Consider the following 22956-nt stretch of genomic DNA (forward strand, 5'->3'; position numbering starts at 1 on the left):
ACCATGGTGTATGTATTGATTTCGATGTATGTGACTGTGGTTATGGATGGTATGGAAATTTTTGCGACATGCCAACGTGTGAAACATTCAGCTATTGTTCGGGTAATTATGAATTAAAATGAATAAGTTTTATATCAAAGATTAAGATGAGATTATAATTTACGAAATCACATTTTGTTTCTTCATTGAATATGTTTAAGGCAAGCACTTTCTTTTACTGCCGGTAGAATTGCAATATTTCTCGCTGCATCATTGCTTCCAGTTCACAATCACTCTCGTAGGTTATTGCAGATGTTACTGGTTTGTTTTGAGCTTTTCACGATTCTTCCTGTGCACATTGCTATCAATTTCAACCGATACATTAAACTATTTTCTCCTACTAAGGGAATGGTGATTGCGTAGATCATGATAAATGCAACTGCTTCAATGGTTGGAAGGGTTTATCTTGTGGTATGCCAGATTGCACTGCGGTAGCCGACTGTTCCCGGAATGGCAACTGTATCGCTCCAGATACCTGTGAGTGCTACAGCGAATATGTTGGTAGCAACTGTAGTGTGCCGTTAAATTGCAGTCACCTTAATGACTGTAACGGTAACGGCGTGTGTGTGTTTGAAGAAGGTGATGAAGACCTTACTTGCAGGTAGGTATAATTGAAGACCGAATTAAAAAGACTAGTTTGCGTCTGACGTCAGGACAAAGGCGCGATGTGATTGGACGTCATACACAAACTAGTCTTTTCAATTCGATCTTCAATTATATACATTTAATAAACGTACACAATTTTTTCAGGTCTGGTTGACAGGGCGTCATACACAAACTAGTCTTTTCAATTCGGTCTTCAATTATATACATTTAATAAACGTACACATTTTTTTCAGGGGTCCTCTCCAAATTGTCCCCTTTGAAATCCGATGAACCCTTTGAGTTCCCTTTGAGTATTTTAAAAGGAACATAAAATAATTTTAAAGGGGGGACAGCGAGTACTGCATAACATTTCATCGCGATGCATAGATTGTGTTTTAACGGGTTCAATGGGCGGTATAGTCTGCTGGAATAATTGTAATCAACCAGTCACCCTTGCTAACCTCCTAATATTCCATGAGAAGCTAAAGATTCCCCCTTTAAATTTTAAGGGGAACCGTTGCGATCTATTTAAATGTCTGCCAATCTTACCAACCTGACTCATGATATTAACTTCCAATACCATTATTCCATGGGTAGATGAATTTTCTTTTTAAAATTAACGGGGCCTTTTGAGTTCCCTTTGACCATTGTGTAAAGAGCTGATCTAAATTAGGCCGTTAACCTATACTTTAAAAACTGTATTCACCCTGCATACAACATATATTGTCCCATTTTAGATTTGTATTGAATATAAAAAATATTTTAACGGGAGTTTAAAGGGGACTTTCGACTACTTTAAAGAGGAGGCAAATGGAAGACCATTAAAATACAATCGACAAACTTAATTCCCACATCTGCAACCAAGGTCGTGCTGTTGAGAATTGCAAACCTTTTCAGTCAACAATTCAACGGGGATAACGAGGAGTCTTAAAGGGAAAGTTTCAAAATTTTAAAGTGTAAATATAGGGAACGTCATTAAATTTTAAAGGGAGTGGTCATAAAGGGAACTCAAAGGGGCCTTTAATTTCAAAGGGACAATAGCGGATCACATTATCTGACAGGTAATGTTAAACTTCGATGGAATATCTTTGAGTATCATCTGCTCGCCTGACTGCGGTTAAGAACTTTCCAACCATAGATGTTCAGACGATGTTTTTGTTAATCTATTCTTTCAGATGCTACTTAGGATATGATGGAATAGACTGTAGCTCTCTAGACTGTTCCGAGGTTAACGACTGTACAGGCAATGGCACGTGTGTAGAGCCAAATTTCTGTGTGTGCGACCTGGGATTCACCGGTTCAGAATGTTCAGTGTACTCAAAAGTGCGAAACTCTTGGATTCTGTTCTGGTAAATATTATTATAATATAAGGGATGACTTCAAAATTGGCCGCCGGTTCTTTAACGGTTGGCCGTCAGTTCCTAGTTAGAACAAGTGATTCCATTCAGTTACTAAATAATTTTACAAAAAAAATTAATGAATTCTGAATACCCACGCGGTTAAGTTTTGAAGATATCTCTGATTTTATTTTTATAGCAACATTGTTGTAAGTGGGCTTAGAAAATAAATTAAACCGGTTAAACGTTTTTCCTTACAATTTAAATACACAGTAATGTTCTCATTTCTTTATATGCCACAGACGACTGCGAAAACGTAACGTTTTACGGCAGATTCTTTTCAATCCATTACTAATTCCTTTTTTGCATTGTGTATATCATTTTAGGGCACGGTTCCTGTGTCGAATATGACGTTTGTAATTGCACAGAAGGGTGGCTTGGAATATCTTGTGACATTCCGAGTTGTCATGACGTTAACAACTGTTCTGACCAAGGAGTGTGTATAGCAAGAGATCTCTGTGAGTGTTACAATGGGTACGAAGGAATCGCATGTGATGAAGAGTCTTTACCAAACTTGGCCACCCCTGTCTTCTTACAATCAGAGTATAATACGACGATACCCGAGCATACCGCGAGTGGCTCTATCATTTTGACAGTACAAGCTAATGACACAGATGTTGGTCGCAATGGTAAAATAACCTACTCCCTTGCATTTGGGACAGAATTCTTTGCCATTAGCGGTGAAACTGGTGAGATTACCACGCGCATTGAATTTGACTACGAATCCACTTTACTCCCGAATCAATTCGACCTCATTGCAATCGCAGAGGATGATGGACGGCCTATGCTTTCTTCAACAGTGGCTGTTTCAGTTTTTATTTCGGATTTAAATGACAATTGCCCAGAGCTGTATGACGGTGAGGCAATTACAAGCGTTGACATACCTCCTGATGCTCTAATTGGAACAATAGTTCATCAGATATTTGCTGAAGACGCAGACAGTGGATTAAATGGAGATTTACTTTATAGCTTTTTCCAAGTCCCTGAAACGATAGTGCATTATTTCGAAGTTTCTATTACTGGCACTATTAGAACTCTGGCCCTTGTACCAATTGGTATGTATGATCTTAGGGTGTCCATCTCAGATCAAGGAAGTCCGTCTTGCTCATTACTAATTCAAGTCAACGTTAATGTTATGCTTATCACGACTGCTCCTCCGACAACTGCACCAGAGACTACTACTTCATCTGGTAAGAAATATTATTATTATATTTGTCTATTATGTTATTGATGCAATGAGATGAAATAAAAGCATGAACTAAACTATATACATGAACTTTTTTAATATTCAAAAGGTCATATTCATCATTTTACTTATACGTTCGTATGTGCGAATTTATCTTACTGTGAAACAAAGACATACGTACGCATGTGCATGTCTAGCTGCCTGCATACTTTTGTATGTTTCTGGCATGTGAGTATATTATAAAAAATGTGTATTGGTCATCGTGTCTTTTATATAGACATGTCTTCATAGAAATTGATAAGATTGCACGAGCTTTGCCTGAAGACACAATATAAGACACGTGGCTAAATTAAGACACGTCCTATAGTAAGTCATGTCTAACTACAGGACACCAAATTAAGACATGTCTCAGAACTTAATTTATAGGAAGTGTCATACAGAATATAGACTTGTCTTGCAGGGATACGTGACTTAGTGTCTTTGGTAGGCACATGAGCTAATGAAAAGCTGGACATATCTTGCATTGTATAGAAGCATTCAGGGGACCGCGTGTTATCATTACTGTCAAAAGGAAACGCGCTTGCATTTTTGCCAATGTATTCAATATGTTATATAGATCACATAACTTACTGTGATGGTCCTATTTCAATCCAAGTTGTAATCTATGCAATATCAAGAAAATAATCAGAAAGAGTGTTTCAAAATTATGTTATCTCTAATGTTACGACAATAGGTGAAACGACGCATGCGCCGAAGACTGTGTCAGATGTGCTGCCATTTACGTCACCAAATGCAACTGGCCCAGTAGTTGAAACAACGCATGCGCAGAGAACTATGTCAGATGAGCCGCAAACTACGTCACCAAGTGAGACAACTGATCCAACCATTAACACAGAAGGTAAAACTATGCAGGCGTAGACAACTAAATTTATTACATAATCATCATATACTGCGCCAAAAAAGTATCCTTACACTTGGAAAAATAACCACAATTTACAAACTGAACCATATTGGGGTAAAATCTAATCCTGCACATTATGACACCACATTGAATCCAATGTGACCTCAAGAAAAAAAGTTACAAGCAATTGAATAGACAAAGGTCCGGTTTTAAAAGTGACAAATTGGCCTATACAAGGCGCAAAAAGATTCCAACAAGCACAACAAAGAGACAACACAGTATCTTCAATGAAGCTTTATTTAAAGCAGTATAAGCTTTATTTAAAGCAGTATTTATTTCAGTTTTTACTTCTCTGTACTTTTCATAACTTTTTATTTTTATTTTATTTGTCAGCTCTTTTGCTTCAGTTTTCCTTTGTTCTTTGTTTTATATTAGAGGCACGCACAAATTAGCCATTTACCTCTCTCAAACCAGATGTCTAGTCCGTGGAGTGTTGAATAGGCCAGTTTGTCACTTTTTAAAACTTGACCTTCGTCTAATCAAATGCGTGTAACTTTGCTTCTTGAAGTCACATTGGATTCAATGAGGTATCATAATGTGCCGAATTTTAAAATAGTGCATATTAAAGAAATTAAATTTACCCCAATATGGTTCAGTTTTGAAATTGTGATTTCCAAGTGTAAGAATACTTTTTGGAGCAGTATATATATAAACCGGCATGCATTACTATGCGGCTTTAGGTTATAAACATTTAACCAAAAGTAATTACCCCTTCATTATGAGATCATAACTCAAAATCTATGCATCAAAATTTAAAATTGAAATAGCAAAAGGAAACCCAGTTTTGTTTTGCAAATGTTAATGCCTCATTTGTCTTAATAGCCCAAATTTTTTTTGCCATGACCCTCCGAATCCAAAAGACTCCCAATCAAAATTTGTAGTGTAATGGTACACTGACTTGAGTAGCTTTTTAGTAGATCTTTCGAAAATGCACCCTTTTCATTCAAAGTGTCACCATGGCAAAATATGCAGAATTAACCTGGGTTTGTTTTTGTTTTATATCGTAATAAAGGGGGTAATTACTTTTTGGTATGCGTTTACACCTTATACGTCCATGCGTGAAGCTACGGGATAGTTATTTATTTTTATTTATTTATTTATAACATTCGGCCGAAGCCAGGCTAAACCCAATAGTGCTCAGAGGGTACTAAATTCAAGGATGCCTCCAGATATGACGGACAGGGATATGGGAAGAGGTCCGATTTTAGAAGCAGGAGGAAAACCGGAGCACACGGAGAAAAACCTACTAGGACGAGCATGGATCGGCAACCAAACTCACATGTGGCACCGCGGGGAATTGAACCCGGGCCACAGTGGTGAGAAGCGAGTGAGAAGACCACTACACTAACCCGCCCTCAGCATATTCAGCAGATCAATCTTGATGCATTGTTACACACATTGCACAAGTGCTAGAATAGCGATTTTGTCTGTTTTGCCTGAAATTGAAAGAGGACATAATAATGTGGTATAGGAAACTTAAAACTTAAGTAACAATATTTGGGAAAAATCTATTTGAATGCAAATCGCATATTATTGCTTTGTTTTCTTTATTATACAAGATTGAAAGAAATTGAACATATTTCCTGCAATACATAATAAATGCAGATAATTTCAACGTTGTTGGTATTTGAATGCAAATCCTAAAATTACAATAAAACATCAACACGGCTTCGACTCAATCGACTGATCTTACGCTAAGTGGCTGAACCAGGATTTTTCTGTCTGCGGGGAGGGGTCAACACTGAAGGTCAGTTATTTGCCTCAAAATATTTAATTTTCAGTGATCTTTTGTTATAATGACTAGGGAGAAACTGGAGAGAGACCGGTCAAAATCCAAGTGTCCATCATACCCGTTCCTGTTTAATGAGTTGCTATAAATTTGATCATACATTTACAAGTGTCAGCCTAACCCCAGCCTAATATCCGATTTTTGTTTTTTCTCCAGACGCAACTATCATCACGGAAGTAATTACAGAAATGATAACCGGGGGTACTACCGAAACATTTACCGCTACAGAACCATTAACTAAGCCTAACACACCGAAGTCAGGGCCGTCCACTGTAACTAGTCCACAAGTGACTACTACTACCGATTACCGATCACTTCCGATAACAACACCATTAACCGATCCGAGCACAACTATGACTGAATTACCAACTCCAGAAACTACCGAAACATTAACCACAGCAGAGCCATTAACTGAGCCAAGCACAACTATTGTTGATTTACCGACCGAAGGACCGTCCACAGTAGCTGACATTACGGATCTTACGAAACTGACTACTACTAGACGCCCTACTGAAAAATTCACCACTAGAGCTCCAACTGAACCATTAAACGCCTCCTCCGGCGCATGGACCTTTGCCATCACCAGAGTATCCAGAATTAGATGGTAGGAACATTATTATTAAAAATAAATCGAAGAATGCACTTAAACATTATTGTCCTTTGGTGAAGCTCTGCCCCATTTCCCCCAATTTAATAGGACAAAGCCATTTGGTCAGAATGTCTGTGAGACCTTCCAACATTGAAAGAGGGGAAGTGTGGATTGGGAACTATTTGTTTGTGTGGCATCTGAAAAGGCTGCTTTAAAATCACTGAAATTGACCAATTTAAATAGCAACAAAAGTACATTTTGGGTTTTAATGCTCAAAATGGTATACTTTATCTCACTTTATGATATTTTTGTTGAATATTACGACAATTTATCCGCACGGCATCGGGTTTTAGTAAATATTCACCCTACGTAATTGTAGCTTTCAGCTTCGAAGGGGCACTGCCATTTTACGCTGTTTAGGTTCAGTGGGCTAAAACAAGAAAGTGTCATGTCAACCTATGCTGGGTTTTTGATCAGTTGGCATCTAAATCATCTAGTTTCACCGAATTGGTGGCGTTTAACAGTGAGAATTTTGAATAATGAGAAAATTTCGCTCTAAATTAGCCATTGAAAACTGTGTAATGGATAATTAGTGTTATTGAACTTAGAATGCATACTGTTGATACGGCACGCATAGGTTTTAGCAATGGTGTCAAATTGATTCCATGATATGAATGTAGGCTATTATCATCAGGGTTGGATAATTTGCATTGAGTTCTCTGCGCTTTCTCATGGGCGATCATTCGACTGAAGTACAAAACAAAGGTGACGCTGAAAGTGGGATTGGTGGTGGTGCATGGGTCTCCGGACCATTACCCTGTTCTTACGAGCCATTAGATTGCACTGGGGCGTGTAAAATGTTCAGATTCACAGTTCAGAACTATTTTCCCAAGGGTAATACTTTCATCTTGTTACCATGATTACCGTTCTGACAAATCGATGAACTTTAAAACGTTTACTGTATTGGGTTATAGCAGTTGAAATCCAAACACCCTCTATGCAAGACAAGACTATATAATTCTCTCACACATGGGTTGTATATTCGCCCATTCAGGTGACCCCATCTGAAATTTACACTCCCCGTATGGAAGATTAATGTCTTGTCATCCATGGAGGTGTATGAATATCAACTAGAATAGCTCATTGCAATTGAATACCTGAGTGGAAGAAGGGCCCAACTCCAATTTTTTACAAAAATGAGTTTGACCCAACATTCTATTGCCAACAGACTGTACTTCCTTGTGTGTGAAAGATGAGTCAAAATCCACTCTCCAAATAGTCTTCCATGTACACTTAATCATGGTTTTTATGGAAGAAAGGCCCAACTCCATGGAGTTTCTTCCACAAAAATTGGAATATAAGAGAAATTTTGTTCACCCATGAAATCTGCTTTTTACTACAATAAACTTTCTTGCTAACATATTACATGCTTCTACTTGTGCAATTAATGGATAATTATCAAATTTCTGTGGCTATTTATACCATATCTGCTCACGGAACTGGCACTTGCAGTATATTAGTGGAAGAAGGGCCCAACTCCAGCTCGTATTAAGATCTATACCGTTGCCATGGAAACATCATATTTAATTTCGAATGTATGTAGTATTGTATGTTCATGTATTAAAGGTCCTCTGAAGATGAAAACATTCTGTCTATAAAACTTTTCCAAATATTAAGTTTTTTCTTAATATCTCAAAACCAGTTTTGATGGAGTTGGGCCCTTCTTTCACTCAGGTATTCAATTATTTCCTTATATATCCCTTTTTGATACAAGGTTATATTTTGTTTTATTTTGTTTTTTAATTGGCAGGCAACCCAGAGATACTAATCAAAATACAGGTAAATGTCCTCAACGCACCCGACGGATGTCAACCTTCTGTTAACGAGTTCTCTCCAGAATGTGAACTCTTCAAAGAGGAGTTTAGTGATGACGTAAGTTGATTTATGTTTGTAATGCTTATAAATTCCAGCACGGTTTGCAATTTAGTTCAATGATCTTGACTCAAGATAATATTTTAAAACGTAATTTCGGCTGTAATACACGTGTCCACCATAGCCACGGTTATAGCACAGGTGTCATTTGGGATGCTAATACTTGCTTACTAATAATTGCAAAAGCTTATAGTATTAGGCAAGGTCCTTAAGGAGTGCTTTTATCGCCTGGGTCACGCGATGTCGCGCAGGTGCCGATGTGATGATGACGTGATTCAATTCATAACCCCACTTTCGTGTTTACGCTGAAGGACCATGCCGAATATTATTGCAAATACAAATTTCGTATTCTTGCAAATAATCGCCTCCAAGGCTATGAATAAAGGAGTGATTACTGGTAGGATACTTGCGTACTACACCACAGGTACCAAAAATATGCAATCGATCGAATTCCTCACTATATACAGAGCCATGCAAGGGAACTAGAGGAACATTTTGTAAGGTGTCGCTATAGCTATGCCAATATGATTTTATGTGGTAATAAGTTTTCTGTTCGATAAGAAGACACGGTGGTGTTTGGACGAGGCTTCCAATGGAAATTTTTTTTTTAGTTAGCGATTTTTATCGAATCATATCTTAATGAGTGTTGTGTTTTTGACAAAAAATGTTTTACTTAAAAGTTTACGGTGTTAAGGTTAGCAACTATTTTAAACTGTTGCGATTTGGTTGTTCACAGCATCTTGCGAATGGTAGTGAGCTTTGGCAAAAATTGCATTGATCATTTCATAGCGAATGTGTAGTAGAATCCATATATTACAGATATACTTTTGCAGGTCCTGTGGTTATTTAGTTATGTTGTGAAGAGGGCTGAACCAACAACACTTTGTAAAACCTACATTACTCATTCACTACAATAAATCAATCTTTCAAAGTATATAATTTGAAGAATGAACTTTTGTAAAACATCAAAGTGTTATATTTCAATAATATATTGATTTAGATAATGAAAATCGATTTTTAGTTTGGCTGCTTCGACCAACAATACCTCGTCTACCTTTAAAAGTTTAAAACACCCAACGTTTATTCAGCATTGTCAAAAATAAAGAAGGAGAAGAAGAAGAAGAAGAAGAAGAAGAAGAAGAAGAAGAAGAAGAAGAAGAAGAAGAAGAAGAAGAAGAAGAAGAAGAAGAAGAAGAAGAAGAAGAAGAAGAAGAAGAAGAAGAAGAAGAAGAAGAAGAAGAAGAAGAAGATGAAGAAGGAGAAGGAGGAATAGGAGGGGGTTGAGAAAACAAATGATGACAATTATTATGACGACATTTAAGAAATCCTTAAAAATAGTTTGCGACAATGTTTAGGTAATTTTCTTAAGTCAGTGATTGCTTCAATGTTTTATAATTTTGTGTTGACTTCTTTGATATTATTTAGTGATTATAAAGATGTTGGCTAATACATGACTTTTTCCTCAACAGGTGTCAATTTTTGCTTACAGTGTACTTAACGGACTCCTAAGAGTTAAAGTTCTTAAACTCAGGTAACGTTATCACAATGGTGTATTCTGGTATTCTTATTATACAGTTTTGATCAAAAATGAATATAAGTCCATTGGCTAAAGGTTTCGTATACAGCCAATCAATGATCTTTTTTATAAACAAAGATATACAATACATTACATTCATTCCCTAGTGTCGCAATGATTTGCCGACAAGCTGTATATAAAGTGACGGTTCCGATACTTGGGGATGACTTCATACTCTACCGACATTCGACCGCCGTTGCCCTGGCAGAACCAGCAATAAACCGCGTTCTATTTTTCCAAATCACCCGATATATTGTCATGTTTGTCACGGCCCTGGCGGTCGCCCGGTGGTAGCATGGTAAAGACATCCCTTGGTAATCCCACCAAAACTTAAAATGGAGAATCTTTTTCAGAATATTAGAGTCAGCAAGACATTGGTTGCAATTATCCTAGTTAATTCTGAGAATCGTTTATCATTAATCATCGAAATTTTTTACCTGAAATGCACTTGCTATTTTTTTAACGCGAGGGCATTATTCCTCTCAAATCAAACCGTCAATCAAATCATATTTTATGCTCATGTTGATAACATTCTTAGGGATAATTCTACATAGTGTTCAGAGCCTAATTTTGATTTGATTTCTTGGTGTGAAACTTCCCCTTTCCTACTTTTTTTGACTGAAAATGTAGTTGAATTTTGGAGCCCTTTCGAAGACGCAAATCTTTAATATTTATTAACGTAATGAATAAAGCATAGTAGTAGGGTAGTATTTTTCGACGTTATGAATATTTATGAGCTCGCTCATGAATAGTAACTGGGGGCGTGGCTAACTTACATATCTGCATAACAAGTAGCGGGCATGGCGAACTAGCATAATTGATCTGATTATTCATGTGGATGTTTAAAGAATATCTTTTAAGCGTAACAAATTACTATATTATATTACAGTGATGTAAATGTACCTAAAGATGTTGGTATTTTAGAGCGATCGATCTACGTAGACCATGAAGTGGTTTACGCATGGAATGATATGACTCCAACCGACAGAGGGCTCACTGCTAATGAAATTTACGAAATGACGATATTTCCTTACCTCGGCGGCACCCTGGGTAATCAAACGTTGGGACTATGTCTAGACTGTAACCCACCTGAAGGTAATGTTACCAGTTTAATGTAGTATAATTATGTATATGTGTGTTCAATTTGATTTAATCTAAAAGTATAGTGTTACTGTTCACCAATATATTGTGCCAATTGCCAAAACAAAACTCGGAAATTCAATGTCGAATCAACTGAAAATTTTGCTAAACAAGATATAAAATAGGAGGTCTTTTGGACTGCGCATAATGCAAATTACATCATATTGATATTGAGTGAGCCTCCCGGGTTCTATATTTTATTCGGCTTATAATTGGCGAAAATTAGTCGGATTTGTATTACTGCGATATCTGTATTGCCAATTACTGTATTATCAATTTAAGTCCTAACTTACACTCCGTAAAAGATGATTCGAGTCTTCGCCAATTATAAGCAAAGAAGCAAACAAAAGCCAACAACATCAGATATGCAGTTTGTAGTAGAACTGTTACATCTTGTTAAATCTGCTGCACATCAGAGACTTGGACTACTATCAAGTCGGTAATGAATATCAAGAACAAAAACGAAATGTAACAATGTCAGACTCCTTTGCTATGATGAGACATGATTTTATTTTTAATAGTAACTACTCTAACCTTAATTACTTTTAAACTAATTCACACAAGCAAAATGAAAAATCACTCACTCACTCTAACCTTATTTAGTTATTTTTCTCTTTTAATATGTTGGTCTGGTTTCCTTTTGCCCGTGGAATTGACTGAAATTGAAGTTGATCTTCTTTATCTACAGAAACAACAGGTGCTTTGTGCGATTCTACTTCTGCAGGAGACTGTGGAGAGGGAAAGCACATGGACTTTTATTGTATTGATGGGTTCCCGGTTTGTCAATCACAGTGCTTAAACACAGTTGAAACATACTGTGGAGTCAATGGAATATGTTCACAAGAAAGTAGCATGGAACCGGCAGAATGCCAGTGAGAAAATTCTTTAAAACAGTATCTTTGAAAGAAATAACTTTCGGGGAATATGGAACAAGCATTGCTTATTCTGATCCATATTTTGCATTTTATTTTAAGTTTTGAGACTTAATTCTCTCGATATATCATAATACTAACTAAAAATTGCCGTTCGGGAATAACACATTTTCTTTTAAAAGCTGGCTACAAAATGACCCATTAAAGTATTCAGATTTACTTATGTAACATATTTTAATTAATAATTTTTGATATGTCAATCAAAAATACACAGGCCTATAGGTTATATAAATACGGCGATATGAAAGCTATTCCTGAGAGACATTTCAACAGAGAAAACCCTTGATGTGGTAAATGACAGAGATTCGATTTGGGCACCGTAAGATCTTACATAGTTTGTCAATAGTTTCCTCACTATATGGGAATAGTTCAGGAATACCCCTAAATATAACTCTTACCCTAAAATACAAACAAAATATAAGGTATATTTTATCTTTCCCCAGCTGCCGTTTCTCAGAAGACTATATCTACTTCGGTAGGGATTGCCGACGTTCTGCGCATAAGAAAGGATTGTTTTATGGTCTGTCGGTGTCTGTGGGACTGATCATTATCGCTATAATAGTATTCACTATCTGTTTGGTGATGGGTAAAAAGAACGCAGTGAAAAGTAACAAGTCGCATGATGGAAAGGATGTAGCAAGGTAAAACACAGGTTTACATAAGGTATCGCACTATTAGTTATTATATACCACATACATAGATCCTTGTTGTTTGATTGGTTAAAACCGCGTCACGTGGCACGAAATAGTTTAACTATTTTTGAAAGGTTCCCATGGCAGCGGAAAATAGTAGTACTTATTTCCTGCTGCCATAGCAACAACCAAACTGTTTCACGTGTTCGCACTGCCTTAATACGCAGAGATGACGCGCGCCATAGACACGCTTGTGGCTTGTAGTTGTGGCTTGTGTGTGACATTTCCATAAATAGTGGTTTGTTGTGTAGATATTTGCTACAAAACTCTGTCAAAACTATTGCTCCTCGTAATCTCAAAACCGTACTATTTTCCCTCAGCTTCGCTTCGGAAAAATAGTACGGTTTTAAGCAATAGTTTTGACAATTCACCTTCTGGACAGTTAATATTTATATATTATGGTATATTATGCTATTTTATGTTATGATGTATATAATAAGTGTGCTTTTATAGTCCAGTATTCTTTATAGCTAATCAAATTCTGGGTAAGATAATGATCTCATTGAGTGCATTTCCCCATCTTTTATCATCAAAACAAACAGGTTGTCGGTATCCATTACTGTATATAGCTGACTCTCATCATCATTAATTGATTAATTTAACGAAAATGTTATTAAAACATTAAAATTACGTTGAAAATATATTATAATTACTATTTATCACAACAATATGATAAATGATAAGGAAAATGCAGTTCGTATACTTTTATCCGTTTCCCATGTTTTTAAACCTTTTTCACCAAAATGAATTTTGAAATGATACAATAAGTGTTCCTGGTTTTTGTACTTTCTGTAACCTACAGTGAGGACGAAGAAGAAGCAGTTCTCGGGATTCAAAACTACGGTTACATAAAACCAGGCGAAACATACGACCCTAGTAACCCACAATTTGAATTAACGGCTACAAATCAAAAGATTCCCGATATTGTTCCTGGTAATGATTATGCGGAATTCGATGGTGACCACCTAAATTCGGGTATTGCCTTTGAAACGGCGAGGTCTCCTGATGTTAGCGGACAACCGACAAATGACAGACATTCCGACTTCTGGGGTAATTTACTGGAGACGACTGATTTCTAGCCACTATGACTGTGTATGCTGTTCGAACTTAAGTTATACGCAGCTTATGTATACAATTTAAACTCGGTATCTAACATCTTTAGGATTATAAATCATCGACACAATATTATTTTATATAGCCGGGTCAATTGTGAATTTGAGAAAAAACAATATAATGCATACGCCAGATACGTATACTTTATAGTTGTCTTTCTAAAAGCTCATAACTTGGGAAGAGCATATTAGTCCGAAAGTGTCAGTAGTCCAAATAGGTTAAAGTTCAGTTCAGGTCATTTCACGTTAGGGTTAGCGTAGGCATTAGTGTTAGTGATAAGATAAGTGAAAAGAAAGTAAAATGGTAACCCCATAATTTTACCGTAAGTAATTTCATTCTCCAAGTATATTGTATTTGTTCATTGATAAAAATTAGTAACTTCATGCTCAAAACTATATATACGTATTATTTTGATAACACATTTGATAGACTTCGGATTATCTTACTAATTTTACTTCATAATAGGCAAAGGAAAAAACGACGTTTAGTGTAATGTAAATTGCTACTGTCGTATTTTTTTTTATTAAGCTGTACATATTTTATGTTTTTTGTACTGTTTTACGCTATATGTAAGAAACCAGTAATTAGCCACGATGATTGACATTCATGATATTCGTGATTTTCAAGCTTTTCTGCTATATTTTTATTATTATTATTAGAATGCATATCAAAACATTAATGTGTCTGTCACACTACACCGATTAGGTCTCCCGTACAAGAAACGGATGGTAGTTTAGTAAATCCGTTGTTGTTCGTCAATGATCGTTTTATGTTCTTTTTATGTCCTGCTATCATCCGCCAAATGCGTTTCGTGTTAGGTGATGTTCGTTAAGTCCGTCGGTAAGTGTTGTGCATGCACAAAACTTGAAACGGAGTGTACCGAATACACATGTTCGGTATTTATCCGATGTGTGTTCGTATGGTGCTGCATATTGCCGGAGTTTGTTCGCTCTCCTTTCGTTCATGTTCGTTCTTTGTTCGTTGCACTCGGCCCGTGTTCGTTGCAAATACGTTCCTGTGAGGCCTTCACCACCGGATAGCATATTTTTGCATTCGGTGATGTACGCTGACCCAGACCGTGTTAGTGTCACACTACACCGGATCGGTCTTCCGTATAAGAAACGGATGGTATTTTAGCAAATCCGTTAGTGTTCGTTTTATGTTCTTCATATGTCCTGCTATTATCCGCCAAATGCGTTTCGTGTTAGGTGATGTTTGTTTAGTCCGTCGACAATACGTTTCAAGTTTTGTTCATGCACAAAACTTGAAACGGAGGTGTTTGCAAGGTTTCGCAGGCGCTTGTGCCGGATGTAGGCCTATGGCGAACATGTGCATCGATCATGGGGGACTTTCTGAAGGGTGTGTGACGCAATATCATATTTCCCCCAGTACTTTAGTGACTGACAAGTAGAAAAAAGGGGGAAAGGAGAGAAAAAAAGAAAAGAAAGTGAGAAAAATTGAAGAGAGAAGAGAAGAGAAAAAGTTAAGTTGCACGTAATTTAGTAGGCCTATGCATGTAAGTAGTATTGAGGGAGGGGCACTTTCTGAAGGGTAGAGGACGCAATATCAAATACCAGTTTTAGTGATTGACAAGAAAGAAAAAAGAAGAGAAAACATGGAAAAGGTTAAATTGTACGTTATTGAGTAGGCCCAGGATAGTATATAGTAAGCCTAAGTATAGGCCTGTGATTATTATAGGCAGTGCTTAAATGTGGTTCTTTGGCCCAAAAGCCTGTGAAAATTACTGCCGGCCCGTTGATATGTAGGGCCCGTGACATTTTGTCACCAAAGTCAGTATTTAAGACGGACTTAGGTCTATTAGTGACTTTAACATATCAATCCATGCATGCTTTACCTGAAATTACGAGTCTGAAGTCTTATATCTACCCAGCAAACACAAAAACGTTTTAAAAACGTTTTAAATAAGTTATATTTTGGCTTTTGGTTTAGTTAAAAACGTTTTAATAACATTAAAATGTCGGGTTATATAAAGGTCATGATAACGTTTTAAAACATTTTGTATGAAAACACACTACAACAATATTTTTAAATGTTTTCAAAAAATGTTATTGTAAACTATTTTTGTAAACATTTTTGCCAAATATTGTGTCAATACTTAAATAACGTTATGCCAAAATATTTGAATCCAGCAAACACAGAAATGTTCTTAAAATGTCTTTTTCAAAACCTTTTAATAACATTTAAATGTCGGGTTATATAAAGGTCATGAAAACGTTTTTAAAACGTTATTGAAAATATTTTGGGCAAACATTTTTCACAAAATATTTTTTCAACCCCAAAATAATATTCTGTTTAGAATGTTTTGTATTAAGGGATCCAAAATGAGCGTTTATTGCGTTTCGACAGTATTTTTTGTGGGACATGAGAGCACCTCAGACCTATCGAATTGCATTCTGAATACGAAGCATGTCTTTCTGATATCAAATAATTTTCATTTTTTAAAATCACAATATAATACAAATTTTATGACAAATTATAAAAATTTGATATTTTTCAAATTTTTGATATATAACAGTCCTCGAAGTAAATTATATAAATCTAATGATATATTCTTAAAGTGTATTTAGCAGGGAGGAAAAGCCGACGGTCAATTGAAAATTTTGACCTTTCATATTGAAGATATTGATTTTGTTCCCAAATAGACCTAATTTTTTTGGTGTTTTGGGAAAAAATCCATATCTTCAATACGAAAGGTCAAAATTTTCAATTGATCGTCGGCTTTTCATCCCACCTACATACACTTTAAGTATAAATCATCAGATTTATAAAGTTTACTTCAAGTACTGTTAAATATCAAAAATATCAATTTTAATGATTTGCCATAAAATGTGTATTAAATTGCGAATTTCAAAAATCAAAATTATTTGATATCAGAATGACATTCTTCGTATTCAGAATGCAATTCGATATGTCTGATGTGCTCTAATGTCCCAAAATAAATACTGTCCAAACGTTCATACCCCAGCCCTTAAGTTTTCAAGAATGTTTTGGAATGTTATTAAAATGTTTTTATACATTATCAAGTATGTGATACATAATCAAGTATGTGATACAATTTTTACATGTGACGTTTAAAAGACAATGGTGTTTATGTGATCATTGAGAAAAGCCATGAAAATAATCCATATATGGGGTTACAAGTCAACTTTCATGACATACTGACCGACCCTTGTATGTGAGTTAGCATTTTGGTTTGCTACATTAGTTAAACCAATGTTTTTTTTGCATCCTCACACCTCAATGATAAAACTTGGTTCCATTTTTTTCTATTCCCCCTATGCTTCCCGCAAGGGGTCGAAGGTCATAATTGGGACAAAATAAAAAAAAAATTCTATTGTTGTAATATACCTCAAATTGTGTTCTTCTCATTGTTAGTTATAGAGTAAACTAGGTCAAATGTTAAATATGTCATGCGCAAAAGACAAAATTTTCAAAATGCACCGATTCAATTGGAAGATGTCTCAAATTACCTGTTGTGTAGAGCGTTTGTTCAAGTGGCAGATAACACTACTATATTTGTAAATGATTTGCAAGTGGTACGTACCTTCGGGTGTTACTGAGCCATCGCAAGCACGAAAAACACCTTTAGCCGTTGATATACAGTTATTTACCTCCCACCTTATTTGAGGCACATCATTTAGATAAATTGAATAGAGTTGCTGATCGGTTATCCGTAACAACGTGTCGTGGCTACTAGGTATAGGTGTCTATCAAGCTTGCGTATGGGAGGGCGGGTTAGTGTAGTGGTCTTCTCACTCGCTTCTCACCGCTGTGGCCGGGGTTCAATTCCCCGCGGCGCCACATGTGAGTTTGGTTGCCGATCCATGCTCGTCCTCGCAGGTTTTTCTCCGGGTGCTCCGGTTTTCCTCCTGCATCTAAAATCGGACTTCTTTCCATATCCCTGTCCCGTCATATCCGGATGGCATCTCTTGAATTTAGTAGCCTTTGAGCACTATTGGGATTAGCCTGGCTTCGGCCGTTATGCTATAAATAAAAAATAAATGTTGGCAACCAGCTTATTTTGGTTAATTTGGGTATGCTGAACTCGAATCTGTTGTCTTTTTCTTTTTCTGTTGTGTTTATTTTTAGCACTATGCCCCGGTATTATGCTTGCAGAACTGTAACATTCTTGTTATTGTTTCGTCCTCAGTGCTCTCGCCTTTTTCTTTTAATGAGTCTTGAATAATTTTAGTCAAATTCCTTTAAGCTATTCCAAATATAAAAATATAAAAAATCGGCCTGTTGAACAATTCTCTCAAATTTTGGCGTGCACTCCAATGGGTGACACGCATATCTAACGGTGCTGGAGCATTATTTAACATGGAATCGGATAGTTTTGGTGATAAAAGCTTCAAAGTACAAAAATCTGGCTATCTCAGCAAACACAAAAACGTTTTTAAAACGTTTTAAATAAGTTATATTTTGGGTTTTGGTTTAGGTAAAAACGTTTTAATAACATTAAAATGTCGGGTTATATAAAGGTTAAAACGTTTTGTCTGAAAACACACTACAACAATATTTTAAAAATGTTTTTGAAATGTCATTGTAAACTTTTTTGCAAACATTTTTGGCAAAATATTTTTTCAACACTTAAATAACATTATGTTAAAATATTTTCTTAAAATGTTTTTTTACAAAACGTTTTAATAACATTTGTCGGGTTATACAAAGATCGTGAAAACATTTTTAAAAAGTTATTTTTAAATATTTTGGGCAAACATTTTTTGCAAAATATTTTTTCAACCCCAAAAGAACATTCTGTTTAGAATGATTTGTACCAAGTTTTCAAAAATGTTTTTGGAATGTTACTAAAACGTTTTTATACCCTTTATATAACCCGACATTTAAATTTTTTCTGTAAAACATTTAAATTTAAATTACCAACAAATGTTATTTAATGTTATGAAAACGTTTTATACCATTAATGTACCCTTTATATAACCCGACATTTAAACGTTTTCTGACAACCTTTTTTAACCTTTTGCGAATGATGTCGAAAACGTTTTGTGTTTGCTGGGATCTTCCTTTAATTGAAGCCAGTCCAGATTCGCTAAAGTTTTACTTATGAATAATTAAGTATTAGAGCGTTCCAGCCAATCAGAGCTTCGTGAGGATCGAATAGTCAGCAGGGTGATTCTGAGAGTACTAAAATAAGAGAGGCGCTACTTCGATCGCAAAAGTGAGGACAGTGTGAGCTCGGGACCTTGTGTAAGAGCTAGGTGACTACTAGCTAGCTTGGCCAACGTCATTGATCTTGGCCCACATTGGAACTCATTGCAGAATGACGTCTTACGCTGCCTTTAGTTGGCAGACGCCGCCGCAATAAAAAAGTCTTTTCTCATCTTTTCTGAAGTTGTAATAATTATCTCTTTCATCGATTATCTAATTACATTTTAAAACAAAATGTATGGTAGATTTACCTATTTAGATTTGTTTTTATAATGTTATTACCGATTTAACCCAGTAATTCTCACTCGTTGTGCATGGTGATTGACAGCTGCATACCGGAGGTACAAAAAGGTGATTAGCAGACCTTTATTACGAAGAGGGCGGTGCACAGCCCGCTGTCCTCCGACCGTGACTGACCTACACCGTTTGTCACGTAGACAGACCGTGACCTGACGGCTGCGTACAAAGCAGCGGATCGCGGCTGTGACACAGTTCTTGTCCTCAGAATCGGTGTAGGCAGTTTGTACAGAGAAGTACCGCCGGCCTGGTGATTGTAATTTAATACACATGCCTACGTCAACGGTCCGCATTTTCATCATCGTCCTGCAAGTGTTGGCAGGTTTTTCGACTACACAGGTAAGCCACTTCAATTTCGATTGAAATTCTTACAAATTCTGTCAATTACTGCAGTCAACATTTCCTTTTATTAGAAATAAATGTTATGCTCATTTAGGTGACTATTGAGACAAAGGGTATTTCTGTTAACATTTTGCGATGAACGTTATAATATATTCACGAGTGATTTTGCATTTTTGATAATGATGCAATAATATGGTCAAATTCACTCGCCAGAGATATCAATCAATAAATTACCGAGTTGGAAAACTGTTCGTGATAAAAACTCGAACGGCGGTGATGCATTTGCAAATTACAGTTTTGCAAAGCATATCATAATTATACCGAGTTACTCTGCATATTCACCTCATTTTTTTCAATCTTAGCGATCAAATTTCAAAAATAAGCAAAAACAGCCTAAAATACATTATCCAGGGTCCAAAAATTACTGTACGGTTACTAAGGTATCGCGTATTTTAAAAGCATCACTGTTTGCGCGTGTCAGTTTGCGCGTGTATCGTTGCCTAAATTAGGTATGGTATATGGTATGCTAGGCCTAATACTGAATACTACTTATCTGTTATTTTGGAGAATTTTTTTAAAATGTTTGCCACGGTCAAAAATGGATTTCCTTTAAACTTTCATATTTGATGGACCTTGACCTGAAACAAACACACATGAAATAAATTTCGGGAAAATATCCCCGTTGCCATGGTAACAGCCAAATTTCCATTTTAGGCCCATTTTCACAATTTTTGCATTTTCAGCAGTCAAATTGTCAACTTTTGAAGCCAGTGTTACTAATATACACAATGTATGAAAGTATGAAAATATACCAACTTTGTATAGCTCATAAACCATATGGTAGTGCTCCGAGCTCAACATCGACCACAGCATGTTGAGATGATACATTAGTCTTATGAAAAATTTACATTTGAGCTTGGGGAAAAAACTTGTTTATACAGTGTTGCCAGACATTTTCCTATTTTTTCGAAATTCAGCACAAGTCTCACCTTAAGTTAAATGATGTGAAAATGAAACTTCACCCTTTCAAGGAACATTTTTTAGAAAGAAAATTAATTTCATATCAAATTTGATCAGTTATTATGGTCAGCGTTGTTCTAAGCCACATGGGTGTTGCCAAAATTGGGGTTTAATTGTAAGATGTGAATATATTTCAGCTTTTTACAAGTCTTAAAAATACAAAAATACAATGGCATGCATTCCTGATCCTAAAATAAAGATGTGAAAATGAAACATCGACCTCATCATGTTGTGATTTTACGTCAGTCTTATGAAAAATTGACATTTGAGCTTGGGGATAAACATCTGTTTATACAGTGTTGCCAGATATTCTCCTATTTTTTTGTAAATTCACCTTAAATTGAAAATGAAAGTTTATTAGAAAGAAATTTACTTTCATATTAAATTTGATCAGTTGTATAAATGGTCAGTGTTGTTTCAAACCACATGGGTGTTGCCATAATTAGGGTTAAATAGCGAGATGTGGATAGTTTCAACTTTTTACAAGTTTTAAAAATACCAAAATACCATGGCATGCATTCGTTAAAAAAAATATGTGAAAATGAAACATCAACTTCACCATGTTGAAATGATACATATTTGGTCTTATGAAAAATTTACACTTAAATTGGGGAAAACATATGTTTATATAGTTTTGCCAGATATTTTCCTATTTTTTTGTAAAATTCAACACAGATCTCACCTTAAGTTAAATGATGCGAAAATGAAACTTCACTTTTCACAAGGAAAGTTTATTAGAATGAAATTTACTTTCATATTAATTTTGATCAGTTGTATAAATGGTCAGTGTTGTTCCAAACCACATGGGTGTTGCCATTATTAGGGTTTAATAGTGACATGTGGATATTTTTCAAATTTTGTAAGTCTTAAGGGCTAAAATAGCGACGTTTTTACATATTTTTGTGGACCTGAGAGCACATCAGACATATTTTTGAAATTTGTGATATAATACAAATTTTATGGCAAATGATTAAAAATTGATTTTTTTTTGAAATTTAACAGATCTCAAAAGTAAATTGTATAAATCTGACCTTTTGTATTGAAGATATAATTTTTTTCACCAAAACACTTTTAAAAATGTAGGTCTTTTGGGAAAAAAATCTATATCTTCACTATGAAAGGTCAAAATTTTCAATTAACATTAATTTTTTGATTAATGGTCACTTTTCATCTCAGCTACATACACTTTAAGTACACATCATTAGATTTATTAAGTTTACTTTGAGGACTGTATTATGTCAAAATATATTTTACTAGGTTAATCATGGTAGGTTCAAGTGCGTTCATAAACCAACGAAACTGTCATAACATCCGGGATTGAGTCGAGTCAAGTTGGTACGGGAATTCCCCTACGCACAACCCGCTCTGATATTATTAGGCCAATGCGTGGGAGGAAAAGTTATGGTAAAAGATAAAGGCCTATTATATGTCTACCAATAAAAACTTGGCAATCAAACGCTGCTTTGTTAATGTGATTCTGAGGATTGAAATAATAACTAGAGGCAAATGGTGGTCATAGACCACAAACCTAGCTGGGGCATGTTGGTGTTGTGGAGGTATCTGACCCCTGCAAAATGTTCCAAAAATGTTCCCCTGTCATGAGGTTTGTTGTCACCGAGTTTTGAGTCCTGTACTCCTCACAGATGTCCAGAAAATGCAATTCTAAGATTTGACCCAGATGACCTTTGACCAGACCCCTGCAAGATGTTCCATAATTCACTCCTGGTCATGAGTTGTCACCGAGTTTGAGCCCTGTACCTCTTACTTAAATACTTGTATTTCCCACATTTTCTCTGTCACATATTTCCTTCATATTATTGCCAGCAAGTCCTAATTTTGACTTTGCAAATTGCAAAATGTCATTTCATATCAAATTAGTAGACTTTCTTTGAAAAAACATATCACTGGTGCCTGATGGGAATACCCGTCCGCCATTTCATTAAACTGGATCGTTTTCGCCTGGTTTGTGCCCAGATGTATTGGGGGCGCGCTATACTCTCATTGAACAGGCAAAGTTCGCAAAACTAACAACGTTGTTATTTGCGAAACTCAATTAACATGATCCAAGGGGTCGAACATGAATTATTCATAACGAGCTATAACGGATCGATAACTGGCCTCACTTTCTAGCTAGTAAACCAGCTGAATTTTTCATAGATTTTGCGTTGCTAATAGA

The 22956-nt window shown here is 35.9% G+C and overlaps 2 protein-coding genes across 2 annotated transcripts; both read left to right on the forward strand.

Annotated features, from left to right (window-relative positions):
* The first annotated feature begins 579 nt into the window (after window positions 1-579).
* On the forward strand, window positions 580-6565 carry LOC140144674 (uncharacterized). The gene is made up of 4 exons (XM_072166481.1): window positions 580-640; window positions 2348-3211; window positions 3941-4105; window positions 6114-6565. The coding sequence occupies exons 1-4, from the start codon at window positions 580-582 to the stop codon at window positions 6563-6565; spliced, it is 1542 nt and encodes a 513-aa protein (XP_072022582.1).
* A 712-nt stretch (window positions 6566-7277) lies between these two features.
* On the forward strand, window positions 7278-14313 carry LOC140144675 (uncharacterized). The gene is made up of 7 exons (XM_072166483.1): window positions 7278-7440; window positions 8357-8478; window positions 9948-10009; window positions 10944-11149; window positions 11883-12066; window positions 12570-12767; window positions 13621-14313. Exons 1-7 carry the CDS (start codon window positions 7278-7280, stop codon window positions 13895-13897), a joined length of 1212 nt encoding a protein of 403 aa, XP_072022584.1. The 3' UTR covers window positions 13898-14313.
* Window positions 14314-22956: the final 8643 nt, after the last annotated feature.

Source organism: Amphiura filiformis, unplaced genomic scaffold (genome assembly GCF_039555335.1).
Source record: "Amphiura filiformis unplaced genomic scaffold, Afil_fr2py scaffold_71, whole genome shotgun sequence".
Taxonomy (NCBI): domain Eukaryota; kingdom Metazoa; phylum Echinodermata; class Ophiuroidea; order Amphilepidida; family Amphiuridae; genus Amphiura; species Amphiura filiformis.

Excerpts from the sequence above, each read along its gene's own strand:
- LOC140144674 (XM_072166481.1), top strand. The coding sequence starts at position 580 with ATGACTGTAACGGTAACGGCGTGTGTGTGTTTGAAGAAGGTGATGAAG. Across the intron at positions 641-2,347 it reads GATGAAGACCTTACTTGCAG|GGCACGGTTCCTGTGTCGAA; the intron begins GTAGGTATAATT and ends ATATCATTTTAG. Across the intron at positions 4,106-6,113 it reads TCCAACCATTAACACAGAAG|ACGCAACTATCATCACGGAA; the intron begins GTAAAACTATGC and ends TTTTTTCTCCAG.
- LOC140144675 (XM_072166483.1), top strand. The coding sequence starts at position 7,278 with ATGGGCGATCATTCGACTGAAGTACAAAACAAAGGTGACGCTGAAAGT. Across the intron at positions 12,067-12,569 it reads ATGGAACCGGCAGAATGCCA|CTGCCGTTTCTCAGAAGACT; the intron begins GTGAGAAAATTC and ends ATCTTTCCCCAG. Across the intron at positions 12,768-13,620 it reads GATGGAAAGGATGTAGCAAG|TGAGGACGAAGAAGAAGCAG; the intron begins GTAAAACACAGG and ends TGTAACCTACAG.